The sequence below is a fragment of the Camelus bactrianus genome, chromosome 19 (genome assembly GCF_048773025.1).
Source record: "Camelus bactrianus isolate YW-2024 breed Bactrian camel chromosome 19, ASM4877302v1, whole genome shotgun sequence".
NCBI lineage: Eukaryota > Metazoa > Chordata > Mammalia > Artiodactyla > Camelidae > Camelus > Camelus bactrianus.
In genome coordinates, this window is record NC_133557.1 from 46,509,512 (window position 1) to 46,530,239 (window position 20,728).

The window sequence follows — 20,728 nt, forward strand, 5'->3', positions numbered from 1 at the left end:
AATTTACTGTAGTGATTGTTTCTCAATCTGTGAATTTATAGGGTTTGTTTAAATGGAATCTAGGAATCATTGGTTTAACTATAAAGTTAGAGCTGAACATAGGGTAAAATTTCAGTTCCTCCTATAGTATGTCTTCCAAAATTAAGAAATCTCTTAAGTATTTTCACATTATTTATGCTTTTCCATGAACTTATGCTACAGTTATTTTTTAAATAGAGAGCAGTATTTGGGGTCAACTAAATACATATTGTGTGTGTGTGTGTGTGTGTATACACCCATATTCATATATTTGATGTGTGTAGTGGGAGGGAGAGAAAATATATAGATATATAATTCAAATATAAATACCTAAGAAGATTTTCTTGTACAAGGAGTTTGCGGTGGGAAACTGGGATTATTATATGTGCCATTTTATTAATGTGTCAATCAGAGACAGTGTAATTTTGGTGGTAGTAGACCTTAAATTAAGCAGTTTACATAACATTTTTGGTTGCTGTTTTAACTTTTCTCCCCTCTTAGATCTGCCCATGGTAGAGGAGCTGATGAAGCCTATCAGAATAGATTCCTTTGGAGTTGATGGTTTTGATTTACAACCTGTCAGGTAAGAGTTTTTTGGAATGGATTGTGCAGGGTGTTTATTTCTTTATTTTGTCACTGGAAACTTTTGGCATCATTTGTTCTGTGTTGCCATCCCTAGTGAATGATTAATGGGTAGCTAGTATGAGTCTACCTGTGAGACACTCCTCTCTTCCCTTAATATTAGTCTCTATCAACTAGTTTATCAAAATTCTTCTAGTGCTAATTTTTTCTTAAATAGATGCTACTAAAAATGTTAGTACCATTGTGTAGGTAATCTTAAAGCTTTTCACTGGAAAAATAAAGTCTCATCAGCTTTAATAGCTCAGGGACAGTTGATTCAAATGGTAAGAGAGAACATGGATTTTATTCTGTATATGAGTCATCCATTTGCTTCTTTTTAAACCAGTTAGTTTTGCACTTAGTCACAGACCAGCCATCATCTCCTAGGGTGAGTTCTTTGGTCACAAGATAAACAGGCTTTGTGAAAATGTTCCAGCTCCAGTAGCTTTTAATGGAAGCTTGTGGGACCTTGCTGTCATTCACCAGCACAGGGTACCATGTCACAGTAACCTTGTCATAAGACAAGTGTCACATCCATTATCTCATGAGATCCACACAATAAGTGGGTCAGGCATCTTTATCCCCATCATTCAAGTGATGAAACTGAGGTGAACCAACTTAGCAGTGGGGCTCTCACAAGAACCAGATGATGACAGCTAACATTTTTACCACTCACTTACTGTGGGCCTGATACTGTGCTAGGTTCTTTATGTATTAGATTTCATTTAATCTTACAGCAGCCCCATGAGATATATATATTCCATTATCACCCCCATTTCATAGATAAGAAACCTAGGCTTAAAGAGGTTAAATAAATTGTTCAAGATCACATAGACATAACTCAGCAATGCACTTGGATTGTCAGGTCTTTGATCTCTGTAAAATATTTCTGTGAAAAGCCTGTCATCCATTCTTGTATTATTTGTTCATTTGTGTTTTCAACAGACAAGTTTTTGAGCCCCTCCTTGAACCCCAAGCTCATCATGAAATCCATATGCAGTGATTTCTTGGCCTTGTTTGTACTGAGTGTGCTAGTTGAAAGTGATGTGCTGTAGCTTACCCTAAACCCTGTCTACTTACTGAAGTCTAGAATTCTTCCCCTGATCTGCAGTGCTAGTTAGTGTTTTTATGGGGCTGATTGGGCTCCCTTATCACTGCTGTTTGGGGCTACTCTTGTGTCATTGAAGGGATTTTTCTACACATTTTGTGTCTTTGTTGGCATAACTGACACAATTTTAATAATGTGAATTCTAAATAGAGATGTTTACATTTGTGTTTAAAAGCTGAAAACAAGTATACTTACATTAAAAGCATAGCAATAATTATAGGAATGTCAGTAGTAGAAAGTTGAGTATACATATCCAAAACCTCTTTAGTAAACCATAGGATAAGTAATCCTAGCTGCTGCAACAAATAATCCTTAAATTTTTAGTAGTTTAACATCATCAATTACTTATGTCTTGCTTACATCATAATTCCAAGTTTCTCAGTGGAGTTGGGGGTGGGACTCTGCTCCACATAGTCATTTAGGGACCCAGGCGACTTTCTGTCTTCAGCACATGGTTTTGAGGTCCTCCTGGCCTCATCAGTCAATAAGGAAAGGAAATAGATGGTTAGCATGCTTCCTTTTAACTGCCTAATCACAGAAGTGTTACCTCCCTTCAGCCCACATTGTGTTGGTAAGAACCAGCACATCCAGCTAAACTAGGTCCAAGAGGGCTAGGAAGTGTGGTTTGCTCATATGCCCAGAAAGAAATGTAAATGCATTTGGTAGGTGTCTAGCCAGTCTCTACCAGAAACTTCCCTTCTAATAGCCAAATATCCATTCCACTCTTCGTTGAACAAAGACCTACTCAGCCCCTCCCCAAAGCAAACAACCCACAGTCCCATTCAGAAGGGTATCCACCTGGAAGGCCAGGATTTCCAGGTGAAGCACGGTTCTCTTTGTCAGGTTTCAGGGCAGCTCCTCATTGTCTACTAATCAGTGAATTAAAAGGCAAGTTTCTTCCTTCCTTCCCCACCCCAATATGGTGGTGAGACTAAGATTACTCCTGTTCAGAAAGGAGAAGAATGAGGAAGCTACAGCAATCAGCAGTGCAGCTTTGAGATCCACTGAAAGGCCTTATGAAGACCCCCTACCTTCAATTTGGGCATTTCTCCCTTAATTAGGCCATTATTCTGCTCTTAAGGAGGAACTACTTCATAAATATATTGTTCCGTGTAGCTCCTGGTTCCAGTGGTCTTGTGTTTCTTCACCACTGGCTTCAACTGAAGTGGGTAATGGGGAGGGGACGCCCATCTTTGAGAATGCACTCTTTTCTCCACCCACTTTCTGCCTGCAGGTAGGTGGTTCTGAGGGTGCCAGACAAGTCTCTAGCCTTTTTTTTTTAAAGTAGAGTTGTGGTTTCTTTGTCATCTTTGTCATTACAGCTCCTTCAGAAAGTTTTTTAGGCTTCTGATCAATTTGGTTCCAGTCAGTCCCATGTGCTAGTAACTACATTTAAAGAAAATTAGGGGTGTTTTTTTTTTCTCAGTTTATTTGCAGCTGTCTGGTTATTATGAGGAACAATAGTCTTAAGTTTGAAGATGGCACCTCTGATGTGATATTTGCCAAGGAACTGAATCACTCTTCAACAAAGAATTCTCATGAAACCTTGCTTTTTCACAGCATTTTTCAGTGCTGAATCTTACTGTTTGAGTCCAGATGCAGAGAGTGAACCTAAGAGGCTCTGAGTTTCTCGACTCTGTTCCCTTGGATTCCTTTAAAGACCAGCCCATTCTGTCTTGAGCTCATCTTTTTCCCGTAGTATCTTGTCAGCAGTAGCCAGTAGTAGCTGGCACTTAAACACTTCCTGTCCTCTCCTACCGTTCTCAGACTCTGCTGAGGGCCCCAGGCTAAGGAGCCACAGTAATTATTTCATTTAAAAATCCTAGTGATTTTAAGATTTTCCCATACCATGATGAAATTCATGCATTTTAATATTTATATTCTATGCTTTATTGATATAAATTATGGTTGCTTCTGTAGTTTCTACTGGAAATGTATGAAATGTTTTTCCTGCCTCAAATGTATGTTGATGTTATAATATGGATAATATGTTATAATATATAATACTACAAAAGGACCATTTAGAAATTCATTTTTTTATTTTTCTTCAACAAAAGCAATCTTTGTTTGGTTTGTCTTTACTATGAAGTAGTTCTTTGAGTAAACCATGAAATCCCTTATATTATACTGTATTAAAATTCTTATCTGAAATTTAAAACAATTATGTGACACCATGTAAGTATACTCTGTTAAACAGAATTGTAATATGTTTAACATTAATGACCTAGTTTAAGAGTTACAGGTATTAAATATATTTAATAGTATTATATGTTAATAATATAAATGTTTCAATGTATATCATGTATATACATATATATTAATAAAACTAATATTTGAGGAGTCATATACGGTTCATTCTCTGTGTCTTCTTTTGTTTCATAGCTACAAGAAACTGGCTAAGAATAAAGAAACTTAATTTGTTAATCTGTTGCCAACGAAATGAATCACAGAGCTGCTGTGGTGCAAAATGTCTCCCGAGATTCGGGTTCCTTTATTTTTTATACCATCTACACGAAGGAGTAACTCTTGCCAAGCACAGAGAGTAAACATTTTTTAAATTGATGCATGTGTACTACATCTAAGACTTCTTTATCTTAATTACACTCAGACCCTCCTGTTCCCAGGCCTGTTCCTTTTGAGGAACTAATAAACATTCTTGTTTGCAAGCAATGTTTCCCCTGGGAATGGGCAGAGTCACTTGGCAGGAATTTCTGTTTGCAGACAAGTCTGGCCACTTCTGTGAAATGTCCCGAGTGCAAGCACACCCACAGTTTCTATGCTAAGTTTCCTTCATTAATCCTTGTACCCCTTAAGATGATTCCAAATGTTATATCTCAAGAAACAATGTGAACCAATTTTTGGACAGAAATGAAGAGCATATAGTTTTACAAAAGTCAACAAATGAAGGTACAGAAAATAACTGTCCAAGAGTAAATACTGTGGAAGAACAAATAGATAAAATGTACCTTGATATTTAGAAGAAAAAAATATCTGTTGTTCCTTGATTATTACCCCAGGATGACAAAATACATAAGGCAAGTGTTTATAGTTTATATTGATTTGACATAGTGATAAATGACGTTACATAAATGCTGCTGACAGGTATGTACTTTGTGAGCCAGTGGGACTGATTACAGACCTACTTCCACGTGGATCCTGGGTATCTGTGAGCTGTTATCTGTTACAACACCCTGTCATCCCCAGATTTTAAAATGCCACTGCAGCATTAGCTTTCTCTTAGAAGCCATTTTTTTACATTTAAAATGTTTTAAACAAACATAGTCTAGAATTTGAGTAGCATAAGAAAGTTAAGTTTATTCTGGTGCCTTTTATACAATCTTATCAGTAGTCTGTGTTGTGCAAAAGGAGGTAAGTTGGCATTTCATATAAATGCTGTTAGCGACTGTTGAGAAACTTACACATCTCTGTTCCTTTTTTCTGTGTTCTTGATTTATTCTGTTTTATAGACTCATGACCACAGTCTTCCATTTTTATTTTATGATTTTGACTTATGTGTTTACCATAAACTAAGCATAAACTATCTCCAGTTCCTTGTGGAATAAGACAGGGTACTAAGCAGTTTTTACCTTGAGAAATCTGGAGAAAAAAGATAAGATTTTAAGTCATTTCAACTGTGTTCTTCCCTAATCTCCTCCATATTCATTCTTGTAATTACATGTTTTCCTTTCTGGAAAGCCTACTTTGTTTTATTATTTTGCTGTTTTTGTTCCTGACTTTGAAGATGTGCTTCAGAATACTAAAGCTCTGATGAATTAGGCTTGGAGAACTTGAATGTCGTGGCTCACCTTCTACAAACTGTGTTCTTCAGTAAGCACTATGATTTTGCCATCTGTTAAGTCGTATTTACAACTGTCACTGATGTTAAAGTACTGACGAATTTGTACTTGTGCACAGACTCTTAGATCTCAGCTGAGTTCTGGAGAAGGAGGGGCTGTGACTGGTACACAGCTACCACACAGGAAGGCCAGAAGTGCCCCTCCCTTATTTAGAGAAAATCTCAGAGTGGATTATATGCATCAGTTAGGAGCTCAGGCTAAGGCAAACCCAGTTCACCATTCAAGACATTTTCTACTCTTGAAAACTTTAAAGGACATTATAAAAAGCAAAAACTTGAGATCCATCCCTGCCTCAAATCAAGCCAGGAAAAAAGGTAATTACATACAATTTTCATAATAAAATTCAGTAATATAATGTATTATTTCATTTTCCTTATTCTCTAATTTCCCTGTTCCCTTCTCTCCTGAGAACTTTCCTTATTTGTAGAAAAAATTTAATTTTAAGATGCTACATTCCATCTCTGAAAGACAGATTCAGTTCACTTCAGTTCAGGGGGTTTGTCATCATTAATTCTAGGTTTTCCTGAATGAGACCCAGAAAATTTGGGAGGTAAATATAAGATAGGAGAGTCAAACCCCTCCTTATCTGGTTGGCTTTGTAATATCCAAAATGTTTGCCAGAAAAGAGCTATAAATCAGAATGCAAAGGGCAACGTACAAATGAAGGTGGATACAGAGAGAAATACCTGGATATGAGTTTGGTCTAGTGTTGGGGAGTCCGGATGTTTTATCAGTCATCTGCGTGCGTTTGTACATCCCAGTTCCTCTCTGAGTTATTTCCTGGTGGAGTTATCCATCTTGGTGGGAGGAAAGGGTGGTTTCCCACGCAGGAGCCCAAGCCACTATTAATAGGGATAGAAACGCTCAAGTCAGACCAGCGTTTCTGCTGCCTTTAGACTCCGGGGGGATGGGAGGGCTGTAGAGCCAGAAGCACTCTTTCCTTTCCTTTGTGGTTCAGCTGAATAGGCAACCAAGCCCATCGCTGATGCCTGCTGTGACGGAGGAGAGCTAGCCTCACTGGGAAACTCACTTCCTGCTTAAAGCGCCTCCCCTGCCTTTCCCTGCAGCAATCCATCCCAGGACCACTTGGACTCTATTAGAATTCTTTCAGCATTGAAGTCTCTCCTCTTCTGAGTGGCTGTGCATCCGCTGCAGCAGCCTGCGCGTGTCAGATGTAAGGCTCGTCTCTCCACTTGCAGGAGAGCAGCAGGAGCAGTGGCTGTTCTGTGCGCACAGGAATCATTCTGTTGCTTAATGCAGCATCCTTTTCTCCTGTTCTTAATGTGGGGACCTCGGACCCCTTCCCCTAACAGGCGCCTTGTGTTCTCTTACTTTCTCTTCCTTTTCTAGGGAGCACCTGCTTTTGCGCTGCTGTCATCTATTCATTGTTGTTAATAACTAACTCTCCACTAGATCTAGTGCTTAATGTTAAGGAAAAATACTTGGGAGTATTTCCCAAATTTTAGAATCATCAAGAGGAGTGTAAGTTTTTCATTAATGTTTTAGGAGTATTCATTCTGTCTGTACCTTTGAGAGCAAGAGAATGAAGTTTTGTTTTTAACATTATTTACTCTATTATATTTATTTTAGATAAACTAACCCCCAACATTTCTGAAGTTTACTTTATCCAAATTCACTCATATAACAAGTGTTTTTGAGCACGGACCTGGGTCTAGGCACTGTTGGAGGCCCTCTAGGTATATTGGAAGCAAGGCAGTGCCACCTCCCCTCCCACATCTCGTGGAGCTGTTATCTAATGAGGAGGGACAGACACTTAACAATGAGCATACAAATCAGTAAATGATGTTACATGCTAAGGAGAAATAGAAAGCAGAGCAAGTGTGTTAGTGTTGGAGTCTAGCAGGTCACCATTTGAGATAAAATAGAGTTGGCCTCAGTGAGAGAACCCTTTGAACAAAGACTAGTAGGAGGAATTGGAATTGGCTGTGTGGGTGTGTGTGGAAAGCATATTCCAGAAAATGAAACAGTACAAAAGTCCCAAAGAAGGAGGAATGCCTGGCATTTTGGGGATCGGCATAGGAGCCCACATGGCTGGGGAAGAGTGGGCAGAGAGGGGAGGGGGAGGTGAGATCGGGGCATCACAGGGACAGGCATGGTCGGCTTTTCTAGGGCATGAATCAGCCTTGGGCTTTCACTCAGTGTGGAAAGGTGAGCGCCTGGGAAGTTGTGAGCATGGGAGTGACTTCAATTGATGAATTCTTTAGACAGATTCCTCGGGCTGATGCCATTGACTGTATGCATTCAAATATAGATCCACACCACAGGGGCAAAGGAAGAAGCACAGAGATCAGTTAAAAGGGGATTTGAGGAATCTGGGCTGGCAGTGATGGGGCTTGATCCAGGGTGGTGGCAGTGGTGGTAATGAGAAGCAGTTGGATGGGGATGTACTTAGAAGATAAAGCCGAAAGTCTAAAAGATTGGTTTGGGGTTGTGAGAGAGGCGTCATGGGCGATGGCAGGGTTTGTGGCTTGAGCAGCTGGAAGAATGAAGTTCCTCTCCAGCTGGGATGGAGGGGGAGGTAGCGTGGGCTTGGGGGTGGAGAGATGACCAGGAGTTGAGCTGCTGAGATGCTAATTTTAAGATGCCTATTCTATGTGCAAGTGGAGATGGCAAGGAGGCAGTTAGATGGAGGAGTCTGAAGTTGAGAGGGAGGTATGGAGTGTAGGTATCAAGTGTTGTTAAAAATGAATATTTTTGAAGCCATGGGTTTTTTTTAAATTGAAGTATAATGGATTTATAGTACTGTGTTAGTTTCAGGAGTACAGCAAAGTGAATCAGTTTTTTTGCAGATTATATTCTGTTACAGGTTATTACAAGATACTGGGTAGAGTTCCCTGTGTTGTACAGTAAATCCTTGTCACTTCACTATTTTATGTACAGTAGTTTGTGTCCATTAATCACAGACCCTTGATTCCTCCTTCCCCCCACCTCCCCTTGTTAACCACAAGTTTCTTTTCTGTCTGTGAGTATTTCTGTTTTCATATATGTTCATTTGTATTATTTTTGAGATTCCCCATGTAAGTGTATATAGTTTTTGTCTTTCTCCATCTGACTTACTTCAATACCCATAATATTTTCTGAGACTTGACAAAGATTATCAAGGGAGCATATCTGGAGAGAAAAAGTAAACCAAGGCCTGAGCCCGGGGCGTGCTGACTTAAAGAGGTCAGGAGGGAGAGGGCTGACCTACAAGGGCAGAGCAAGTTTGAGGCAACCTGAGCATGTGCACTTCTGAAGCCATGTGGGGAGAGTATATAGAGGAGAGATGATCTGCTGTGTCTGCTGCTACTGAGAGAGAGAATGAGGACTGACAGCTGACCTTGGAGTTTAGCAGGAAGGAGACCATCAGCATTGGACAAGCAGTTTCCATGGGCAGGTGGCTGTGAAAGGCAAACTGAGTGGAAACAGGAGAAGTGGAATTGGCTACTTCAAGATATAGACCCCCTGGAGGAAAGGGTGTAAAAGATGGGGGGGAAGGGGGCAGTAGCTGGTAGGAGGGTGGAGTCAGGGGAAGCCTTTTGTTTTGCCTTGTTTTGAATTTAATGAGAGAAATCATGGTATGAATGAACAAAAGAATGTTTGCGCTTTTTGGAAAGATTTACTAGCCAGGAATAAGTGTGTGATGAGGGGAGTCGTAGAACAGAGTCCTCACGTGGAGGGGCTGTAATGGGGTCCAGAGCACAGTGGGAGGGTTGGTTTCAGGTGGGAACGTGGACAGCTTATCTGTGGAAAAGCAGAAAGGAGGAGGGGAGAGGTGGGTGTGGGTACTGGTAGGGGTAGAAGTGGTGAGAGATGGGGTGGTTTCCTCCGGTTGCCTCCACTTCCTCTGAGAAGTAAAATGTGCTGTGATGAGGCTGCAGTGGGGATGGGGCCAGGGTGCTGGAGGGGAGCAGGTGTGGGGAGCTCTCCTGGGGGGCTGGGCTCCCAGCAGCAGGAAGTCTTCTCCAAGTTGGTGATCGTGAATGTGAGCTGGGACCAGGCAGGCAGGGTGTGTGTGTGTGTGTGTGTGTGTGTGTGTGTGTGTGTGTACAGTCACTTTCTCTCGCACAACTGCAGGTGTTGGTAGTTGTGTATTTGGATTTACCAAGAGGAGTGGTTTTTGCCAAATGAGTGCAGCGGACTGAGAGAGGAGCAAGAAGGAGCTGCCCATGTGTATGGGATGTAAGTGGAGTCATGAAGGAAGAAGAGACATCAAGGGTGTGGACAATGTGAGACACACAGGATCAACAGAGTGAGTCCTGGGGGCCCAAGCACTGTGGGCATCCAGGTGCCAGAGGGCACGCCTGGTGGGGGGTAGGACTGCCAGAGAGTAAATGCCTAAGACTGACATTTGGGCGTGGTTGCACTACCGGTAACAGAAAAAGACCTGGAAAGCCTGTGGGAGAGAGCGGCTGGGGTGGAGAGATGTGCACAGGGAGGAAGTTGAAGGGCCTCTGGTGCGCAGCTGGAAATTACTAAGAGTGAAGCCAGACGTCAGGTCATAGTTGATGGAAATGAGGGGGATGGCATAGAAGTTGATAGGTGAAGGCAACAATATTTTTATAAGCATTTTCCCTGATTTCAAAATTTCATAGTGTTTGCGACTGCCAAAATAAAAACACATCACTACAAGTCATACTTATTTAAGTGCGATGGCCAACTGTAATTGTCTGTTTTTGTGTTGATCTACTTTTCCTCATTAGAGTCTCTGTTAAGTAGGATTTTTTTTTTAAATCTCTGACTTTTTGTTGGAAAATTGCCCAGTGATTTTAGTTTTATTCCAAAGAACTGGAATTCCTTGGGGGTTGGTGTTACTTGTGACAGGCTGGGTGTCAGAGAAGCAGCCTCTGAGCCAGAGGTGAGTGCACAGAAAGTCTAGAGAACGTGCTTGGCGTCAGCACTGGTTCCAAGGGAGCAGCCCCTCATGACTGGGGCTGACGCAGTTCGAAGGCTTCTCTTTTTCACGTAACCAGGAAGCCTGGGCCAGTTAATTCAGAGCTGGTGCACCTGTGCAAGGAACCAGACCCCCCCCCCTTTTTTCCTGCTGCAAAATCCTTAGTCTGCGACTTTAATCTTCCTTGTCACAAGACCGCTGCACAACCTCCAAGTCTGTCAGGAGGAAGAGAGGTGAGAGGTAAAAGGTCCATGCCCATTAACTCAGAAGCTTAATCAGAGAAGTAGTTGCTGTCCTGGAAGTCCTGTGTTGGAAATTTTTGCTTTCATCTTACTGGTCAGAACTTTGATCCTGGGCCCCTTCCCCCCGCTCCACACCAGGTGCATGGAGTCCAGGGAGAGGGGTGTTTTTAACTGGCACATTGCTGTCCAGGGCAAAATTTTAGTGGGGAGGAAGAGGAGGTTGTCAGCTAGCAGCGTCTGCCATGTGGTGATTTTGCTTTTTATTCTAAATTAATTTTCTTTGACTGTCGACACGTGTTTTTATTTTTAGATTAGTATGTTTATTGTCACAAAAGGAATAGTTGCTCATTATTTAAATTCAAAAATGCAGAAAAGTAAAAAGGAAGCAATATCTAGCCAGAAACAGCTGGTGTCAGTGTGTGAACCTCATTCCATGCCTGTTGTGTGTGTGTCCTTCTGCAAATGGAAGGAAGCAGGGATGAGAGATGGAAGGAAGGAGAAAGGCAGGCATGTGGACAAATAAAAATGGACAAAGCATTTTATAAGAACAGATCACACTTTATCAGTTCTTTTAAATAAAACATTAGATTTCATTTTACTTGAATCTGTAAGAAAAAGAAACTTCACCCTGAGAAATGTTACATCCCAAAAGGTCCCTTCAAGAGCATAGATTATGAAAACCCCTGAAAGACTGCCAAAGCAGTATTGTTATTTTAAACTGCATTTTCCAATTTTAAACACTATCAATTTTCCTTTTTATTAAATATGTAGTAAGCCTCTTACATCCCCTACTCTCATGACTTCTACCATTTTTGTTTTATTTTTAATAAGTATATTGTTTATAAATTTACATTATATACTATAATACATGTGTTACATATATATTTACATATGATTATATTATTTATAACCAATATATTAATTATATTCTCTCCAGCAGTTGTAATTCCCTTAAGGGTTTAAATGGATCTTGGTTCTGGTTATTACAGAGCCAGAATGCTTTTCACCAGTCCATTAGCCATTGCTCCTCCATACTGGAATTATTTTGATTGCCTTATCATTTGACTGAATTTTTTGAATCCATTGTTTTTTTAAGAAGGGCTCAGAAGTCCCAAATTCTGCAGTGTTTTCATGTTTGAATTTTATATCTAAGCAACTTTTCTTTCCTGTATAAAAGGAAAAGATACTGTCCATGTGCTATTATTGAAAATAACAACTTAGAGAAGTCAAAATTAAGAACTCAGGAAGGGAGAATTCTGGTGTAAAAGCACTGGCTAACTGCAGCTTGAGCAACAACCACCTGCCACACTCCCGCCGCCCCGTCCTGGGGAGAATCACCGTGCTGGCAGGTCTGACCCCTTCACTGGCCACGTTAATGGTCCTCCGGTGACTTGGAGGAATTAATGGCCTGATTTTACAATGACTCAAACAGATCCTTTATGAATGCTTTAAGAGATTTCTACAGAAAACCTTCTACATCAAACTATCCAATTAAATGTGATTACTACTCTATAAGGAAAACCTGGAAAAGATTCGAATGCAATCTTGGGATGAGGTACTGTTGGGGACTTGTTTCTTCTTTTGACTTTTCTGTAATTTCCAAATCTTTAAGAACAATTTATTTCACTTTTAATGAAAAAAGTAAACGTTGCATTTAAAAAGTTAACATCCTAAAGAAATTATATTAAAAATATAAAATTTTAATTCTTCACTTACCTCAAAGGCAGTCAGGTAAACATTCACTGGGGGTTCAGTTCAGGACCTGTAGGGTTTGAATACAGGCCTCCGAATCTCTTTTAGAGATTTCCCTTAAACTTTCTTTTTGTATTATTAACTGAATAATTATTGGCCTTAGAACTATTTCTGCTGTTTTGGGATTTATGAGGTACCTTAAAAGACAAAAATTTAACCAAAATATACATGAGTAACACTTTTTTCTAATGTAATGTATGATATCACAGTATTAGAGCAGGATTATCATTTATTTTTTCAATCAAATGTAAACTAGTTGTTATAGTTTCCATGAAATTTTTATTATTCCAGTGATACTATAACTTGACATACTTTATATAGAAAAATGTGCTCTAAAGCCCACTTAATCTGAACTAAAATGCTTCATAAAGTTATCAGCTGCTGTTTGATTCCCCTTTTTGATACTTTTAATTATTGTTGTAAACATTTAAAAGAGTAATTTATTTAAAGTGATGAAACCTGAAATTATCCCCATCCACATTCTCCTCACATTTATTTAGCTCCATTTGTCGTTTGACATGAGACTTGGGTCAGTTTGCCTCCATGTCAAGTGGAGTAGATGCCAGTTTTGGGCAGGGGTCCTGCTCGCAGGGGGACAGCTGTGTGGGGGCGCTTGTTATGCACCAGCCTGCTGTGAGATCCTCACTTGTCTTAGTGCTCCCATTGTATTAGTGCTTCTTGTTACATAATCGCTGAATATACATTCAACGTAGTTTGTATTTGTGGTACTTTTATCCATTGTTTACGATATTTAGGAATATCTGGAGCAGGACTTACCAAGCCCGCCATTCCAGCTTCCCATGGGGAAAGCTGCGTGGCTCCCCGAGAAGTCTGAGGGTCCCACAGAAAGTGATTCCTGTGTTGTTTCCAAATGTAGGCGTTGAATTTCACTGTAATATTCATAATGATTGTATGGTCTATAATTATAAGTTGAAATTAAATTATAAATAATGAAATCTATGAAATTTCTTCTGCACTGAGTGATGCTGCAATCACTCACTCCTATTGAAAATTTATTGATTTTTCTTGTGTAGTAGAACATTGTTAACTGTCATTTTCATTCTTTGTGGTATTTTTCCCTAACCCCCTGTGTTCAAATCTAATATATAACTCTACACACTGAAGTAATGCTTTTCCTTAAAAGGATTCTTCAGGATACGGTGGGGGGAACAAGGAAGCAAGACTGACTATGTTTGAAAGCGTTCAGCAAGCAGAGGAGAAAAGCAGAGGGGCACAGCCCTCAGGGAGTGGATTAAAGTCACATTCTCAGAAAAAAAGAGCTGGAAGTTAAGATGAGGACTACAAAGACAGCAGGAAGAGGAAGTCTTCAAAACTGAGTCAAGACAATTATATTCTTTGAACAAAGGTACTAGACACATTGTCCTATTTTTTCTTTTATTTATGAAAAATGAACTTTTTTAGTCCTCTCCGCTAAATGCACTGTCATCCACTGTCCCTGCAGCTCTTTGACTTGATGCATTTGCCACAGCAAACACAAACAAGGTTCCTGAGAGTGCCTTCTAACAGAAGAGCCTAAATCAAACCCCTGGGGAAAAATCAGAATTTAAATTGGCTCATTTTGATCATTCTCTTGTTAGCAGTCTTTTTGAAAATAAATCCCTTAGTTCACGGTGACCTTCAAAGAAGACAGTTCCAGAAAGATTGCTATAGAAGGGCTAAGTTCAGAGAATGACACTGTGTAGCATTTCTGAGTTAATTCCATCATCAGAACCATCAGCACAAAACATCCTGTAATGAATTAACTGATGCTGGTGTTAGGCTAATTCCAGTGTGGTTGTGATGCAAGAAAACAGATGTGGGGTATGAGAAGGGGTATGTCCCTGGTCTTGGTTGAGACCCTGGGATGTGCCCCGCCAAGTGTGGGTCCTTGGCTTCACGCAGGAAAGAATTCAAGAGTGAGCCACAGTTGAGTGAAGGTAGATTTATTCAGAGAGATACATTGAAAGGCAAGAGAAAGGCCACAAGGTGTCGGGGTTTGGTGCTAAGATTAAAAGGTACACACTCCATAGACAGAATGTGGGCTGTCTCAGAAGAGGGAGAGAGAGAGGGGCCCTGAGGCACCATGTTGCTGGTTTTTATGGGCTTGGTGGCTTCATATGCTAATAAGTGGAAGGACCAGTCTAATGGGAAGGGGCTGGGATTCCCAGGAAGTTAGCCATTTTCCACTCTTTGACCTTTTGTGGCTAGCCTTGGGATTTCCACGGTGCCTGTGGGTGTGTTATTCACCATGTTAATATATTACAATGGCCATATAATGAACTCAAAATCTACTAGAAGTCAAATCTCTCATCATCCTGTGCCTCAAAGCCTACTGGAGGTTGAATCTTTCACCATTTTGATGTTAATTGCTGTAGGATTCCTTGAATTCCCCCTTCCTGTCTCAGTTGTAAGACAGGTTTAGGTCTCTGCACTTTGTGTTTTCTTTTATTCTTCCTCACTTCATCATTTCCTTTTCCAAATAAAAAAAAATTTCTGTATTTTCTCAATGAAGTAGGTTTGAAGAATCAAACAAAAATCAAAGGTGGTTGCATTTTCAGGAAACATCAGCTCCTGTCACTGAAGAAAAATCAAAGCAAATCCACAAATAAATAGGAACAAGAGACACTTGTTCAGGGATGTCAACAGTTATGGTTCTTCAGCACATAATGAGTTTGCTGTGAGATCCTTTGGTTTTAAAAATAAGGCATTTAAAAATATTTGTGTCCATTTAACAGGTAATGGGAATTCTGGCAGTATGAGGAAGTAATCAATTGACTGGTCTGCACATTTGTCATTGGCAGAATTAAAGTGGTTAAGAGCATGGGTTCTGGATTGAAAAAATCTGGCTTTAGGCTTTGCTTCACTATCTGCTGTGAAGCCTTAGGCAAGTCACATCCCCCCTCAGAGCCAGTTTTCCCATCCATGAAATGGGAATGAGACTGACAGTTCCTGCCTCATAAGAATGGTTGTAAAATTAAGATAAGACAGCGCCTTGTCTCCCAGAGCCCTGCAGCAAAGGTGGGCTGATTCTGCCCCCAGCCTGCCTGCTGGATCACCCCCTTCCCTAGTCAGAGTTAAAAGAATGTGGATTAAGGGGGTTTTCACTGGCATAGTGAGCCAGGGGCCCAGAGGCGCTCATGCCCCCCTGGGAAACCAGGCTTCTGAGGGACACGGGGCCTTTGTCACAGCTGCTGCTAAACCCACCTGTCGGGGCTAGGCTGGGCCAATGCGGCCTTCCACAGGCTCAGAGAACAGAGGCCTGGGCGGGCTTTTCTTGGCTATTCTTGTTTTCTCTTGCTTTATACTTAAAAGCCACTTGTGTGACATTAAAGCCACATTAGGAACTATATATATTTAAGTCATTAAAAAAAAAAGACAGTACAGACCAACCTGAGTGCCCTTCACATGGTAAGCAGTTAATGCTTGTTGCCTGTTACTAATTTTATAGCCATGTTTCCTTAGAAACTGTCCTATTTTTCTTTCATTTTTTGTAATGTTTTTCAGTAGATAATATTGGCTGGCTTTGATATTATATTCAGAAAAATGAATCTGAAATCAATTGCCAATGCCTTGAGATTGAAAAAAAATTTGACTTAAAAGTGGGAGAAAATGTGTCCTGTAAAAGTCAGGCATTTGTTCTGTGTGATGCCATCTTGGTGACGCTGACCTGACAGGAAGGCAGGACAGGTTTGGTGATCTCCAGCATAAGATCTCACCTTCATTTCCTCCCCACCACTCCCCTCCCTTTTTAACTCCCTCCCCCTTCTGTCTCACTACCATTTTCTTAGTAGCCTAAGTCTTGAGCCTGCCAATAAGCATTTTCACTCCAGGGACATCCAGAGAAAGCATTACCGCATCAGAGATGACAGCATTTACTGCAAATGAAATGGTACTGATTTTGCAGGACACACGGCCTAGAGTCAGTGAGAGCCATCCAGACCCTCCGCCTGCCATTCTGTACTTGCTGCATGGGGCGTGCCCTTTAAGGAACAGACCCATAAGTATGCCAGCCACCCCTCACACTCACACACACACAGAACACAAGAATTGTATGTTAACATATGTACGTATTTTTCTGTGTTTCAAGAATTCTGCAGATAATTAAGCACAGGCTATCTGCCAGGCATTAGGCCAGGCGTGGTGAGACAGTTCAGAGTTTCATTAGATTCCCAAAGGTCCTTGTTTTTCATCAGGTTCTTAATTTTAAATAGGTTAATAAGCCAAAACATCTAAGCACAGATTGCCCCTGATCTCACTGTTTGAGCCCCTCTTTAGCTCAAGCCAGGTGCTAAGCTGGGTCTAGGCTTTGCTCTGCCTCATCCTGATCTTCCAGAAACACCTAGTCTTACAGAGAGTTCCAGAAACAAGCCTGGCTACCCACTGAGGCTCCATCCAGTTTCCTCATCACAGAAAGACAGGCCAAAAGCAGAAAAAAAGATGCAAATGTCACCAAGTCCAAACTCATTCTGCTCACCACACAGCAGGCCAGTAAATTAGGAGACAGGGTCTTGGGGCAAGGAATAGCTACTTTATTTAAAAAGCCATTCAGACAGCAGACAGACCAAGAAGATGGCAGACTAAGGTCCTGGAGAACCACCTTCCCCAAGTCAGAATTCAGGCCCCTTTCCTACTTGCTTGGTTGTTGCAAACTTCTTGGCATAGGAATTCTTTGTTCTTGGAATCCTGTGTTCTTGCAGCTGTCCACGTAGGTCAGATCATGGTGCCCCAGTAAACCTCCAACAAAATAAATGTTATTTTGTATTCTGCAACTTGTTATCTTTATGTGAATGGAAATGCATTAATATCCTTAAAAGTCATAGCCTTGAGAATAGGCTCTCCTGTATATTTCAGGCTATTGGCAACATTGTTTCACAAAAGGTGCAGAGCTGGCAAGACTGAGCCTAGGAAACAGGGCACAGGGTTAAAGTCAAAGGAACAGATCTAATATGGAGTCGAGTTTGTTCTTTTCTATCACACAAACAGCCCCACTGGCCTTTCCATCCCTGGTATGCAAAATCGGGACGTAGTTTTTCCTGCAGTCACTCACCCACTTACTGTGAAATGCAGTACATTATACTGACCGGTTCATTGGCTTTGAGAAGTTCTGCAACTTTTTTGTTTACTAAGTGTTTTGAGCATTTTGGAAAGAATTGTTTTCAGCTAGCAATTGTCTTCTAAGAAAATTAAAACAGTTTGGAAAAGATTTTAAAGCTTACTCAAAAACTGAAGAAATTTAGACTAAAAATATTTAAAGGATGTATCTTTCTTGAGCACATACGCTAATGTTATATAGGTACTACTGAGTTAAATAAAATGTAACTTAACTAAAATGTAACTTTCTGTTTATAAAAAGGAAAATGAAAAATTGTATAATCAAGTGAAAGATCTCCAAGAACAAAACAAAAATGAGGAGAGAATGTTCAAGGAAAACCAGAGCTTATTCAGCAAATTAGTTTCCTTAAAGTAAGTCCTTTTTCAATTCTTAAAATCAAATCAATTCTTTCTAAGCATTTTATTGTTATGTTAATAATACATTTAGTTATACCTAGAAATTTTAAAAATTATATACTGATTTTCAGTTTTGTAACTTTCACATTTTTAGTTTTCAATGGATTTTCTTTTGGCATTAGACGACTAGTACACACTTCAGTATTTTCAGCATATTCATATTTGAATTTGACATCAGGTTTAGGACACTGAACAGCCCTCTTGGTCAGTCATTAAGCCTGGGACATTTATGTAATGCATCTCAGTAATGATGCTTTTAGTAATAATAGTAAAATAAATATACAGTATCATTTACTGTCTTAAGTCAGGTTCTGAACAAGTAGATCCTGAGCTGGGGGCCCTTGTGAAGGGGATTTCCTGCAGGATAACTCTCAGGAGAAAGGGAGTGAGAGAAGCAAGGTGGGGGTGGGCAGGGGGAGGGAAAGCAAGTGAGACCATGGTCCCAGCCAGAGGCTGGCGTCATTCTTCTCTCACCAGGAAGCTTAGAGAACAGACTGTACCCCAGAGTTGGTCCCCAACTGAGGCAAGTGGAGGAAAGCCATTTGCACCCCCAGCCAGTCAGTCCCTGGCTGAAGTGCGCCCCAGGAAGTGGGTTGGGGTATCCTCTGGGCCAGGGGCAGGGGCTGCCATTTGGCAAGGGCATTTCTCCAGAGAATGGGAGCCTATGAGTGGTGAGAACCAGCACTCACTGTGGCGGCTGGCGGAGCACCAGCACCTACCTGGGAATCATGCTCCACACCATAAGGGGTCTGGATGTTACTACATCCACCTTTAACGTGTTAAGTGAAGGAGCTGAACCGACAGCCATGGGCAAGCTAGGGTCCTGTCTTCTTTTAGGAAGTGACTGATCATTCATCTAGACATTCAAATAGGACTGCTGTCAGAAGAAACTTCTTTGGCTGTGAATGTCATGTGTGTTACATTTATTCACATACTTCTTCCATTTTTTTTGTAAGATAACTTAGGGCATAAGAGGCAGGGCTGCTGGTAGCTCACACTGATCTTTCATGCTAAATAGAAGAAGACACACATTGCACAGACAAAGCTAGAAAGTACACAGCTTGGCATGTGAGGGCACTTTTGTATAAATTGGAGGGGGGAGCTCCTTTCCCCAGGCCAAGGCTAATGATCTGCCCAGTTCTGATGCATGAAGATTTACCTCTGTTTTCTTTCCAAATGCTTCAGTAAAGTGTTTCAAAATCTCACATCTTATATTGCCTGGTTTTTCAAAGAGAAGATCTATTCCAGGGTCCAAAACTGAAGCTCTAGATAATTTTCATAATGAAATAAATGATTTCTTTAGTACATTGGGGTTAGATGATCATATATGGAGTCCTAAACTCCTTTTATAGTATCTCTGGGAAAACAGAAAAATTGATTCTAAGGTTCAGGTGGTAGACTGTACTTGGTTGGTTAGTTGGTTTCCATGTGTCTGACTAGAAATTTGTGTTTCTCAGAAGGGAGCCTAGAATGATATGACAGGGGGCACAGACCCCAGAGGAAAAATAAAGCAAATCTTTCTGGAACATTGATTTGTTTTTTCTCTGAGAATTGGCAGGAAGTATTTTTATATTGGCTTATTAGAGCCAACACTCTAAGGGTTTCCGTTCTCTTAGATTCCACATAAACATTTCCCTTAAAGTATACTCCTTATTTAGTATTTTACTCTTTAGAGAAAATAAACTTTTTATCTTCAGTGACACAGAGTTCCACTGTGCATTAGTTTGTAATTTTTAAGAGCTGAATATTTTGTATTGAAAGGTGTGAGGACCACAGTGGTGGACGATAAGGCCAGAGAGGCAGCCAGAGGCCCCTGAGTGTGTCTCACAGTAAAATCTTGAAGAACCTCAGTAACTCTTCTGAAATGGCATCCACAGAAGGTCACAAAGAAGGTTTAGCAATGAAATGATGCCGCCAAAACCCATAATAATACAGGGCTTTATGGATGGATTCATTTTCTTGGTAAGGCTGGGTTTTAAGGTAGTGTGGTACAAAAGTTCTGACAGTTTTTATTTTGCAACTGAACTGTACCAAGTGTCCTACCATGAATGCGGGAGTTCCTTCAGCAGTTCTGAGTTGAGTCCCATGTTCATTTACTGAGCAACTGCCTTCTGCTTAGTGCTGTCAGGTAACCAGGTGGTGACATCAGTGTCGGTCCCCGCAGAGCTTGCAGCTTGTTAATGAGAAAAGGCCTGCACACAGTTCAGGGTCGTGGGAAACAAAGCCCTGAGCGCTGTGCTGGAGCAACATGGAAGGCTCGTGGGGAGGTGGGGAGGGGTTATCAGGAAGAGCCGCACTTGAACTCAGTCTTGAAGGATAAGTGTGACTCTGCGAAACAGAGGAATGAGGGTATTGAGAATTGTGTGGAATGTTGGGCCAAGCATTTTTTTTCTGCATTTGTCACACAAGGGTGAGCAAAATCAAGTTCTGCTTTCTAGTAAATATATACTGCATCAGGTGCCGATGAGTATTTAGAGAAGAAAATAAAGCAGCGTGCCTGGTTGCCATTTTAGAAAGAGTGATCAGGGAAGGCCTTCCTGGGGCCGCACTTGAACAGAAGTCCTGAGCCAGTGCAGGAGAGAGACACCTGGCTCCAGAGGGCAGAGCTGCAGGCAGGGGAAACAGTGCAAGCACCCTGGGGTAGGAGTGTGCTGGGCAGGTTCCCAGGACAGCCAGGAGGTCTCTGTGGCCGGAGTGGAGTAGGAGGGGGAAGATCTGTGGAACATGT

General features: G+C 41.0%; 1 protein-coding gene across 21 annotated transcripts in view; it reads left to right on the forward strand.

The window, feature by feature from the left end:
• The window catches only part of LOC123611886 (centrosomal protein of 162 kDa-like), a 79,230-nt gene that overhangs the window by 55,398 nt on the left and 3,104 nt on the right, over positions 1-20,728 (forward strand). For 9 of the 21 annotated variants that reach the window (XR_012500785.1, XR_012500799.1, XR_012500798.1 and 6 more), the window contains 6 exons: positions 520-601; positions 4,130-5,918; positions 9,682-9,856; positions 13,637-13,858; positions 17,846-17,955; positions 19,762-19,962. Coding sequence is in view for 3 of the 21 variants with exons in the window: in XM_074347870.1 (XP_074203971.1) it covers positions 520-601; positions 4,130-4,163 (116 nt within the window). In the remaining 18 variants the exon portion in view is untranslated. Of the gene's footprint in view, positions 1-519; positions 602-3,307; positions 4,090-4,129; positions 5,919-9,681; positions 9,857-13,636; positions 13,859-15,050; positions 16,556-17,845; positions 17,956-19,761; positions 19,963-20,728 lie in introns of those variants that run through there. The other 12 variants (XR_012500787.1, XR_012500801.1, XR_012500800.1 and 9 more) reach the window with 8 other exon arrangements.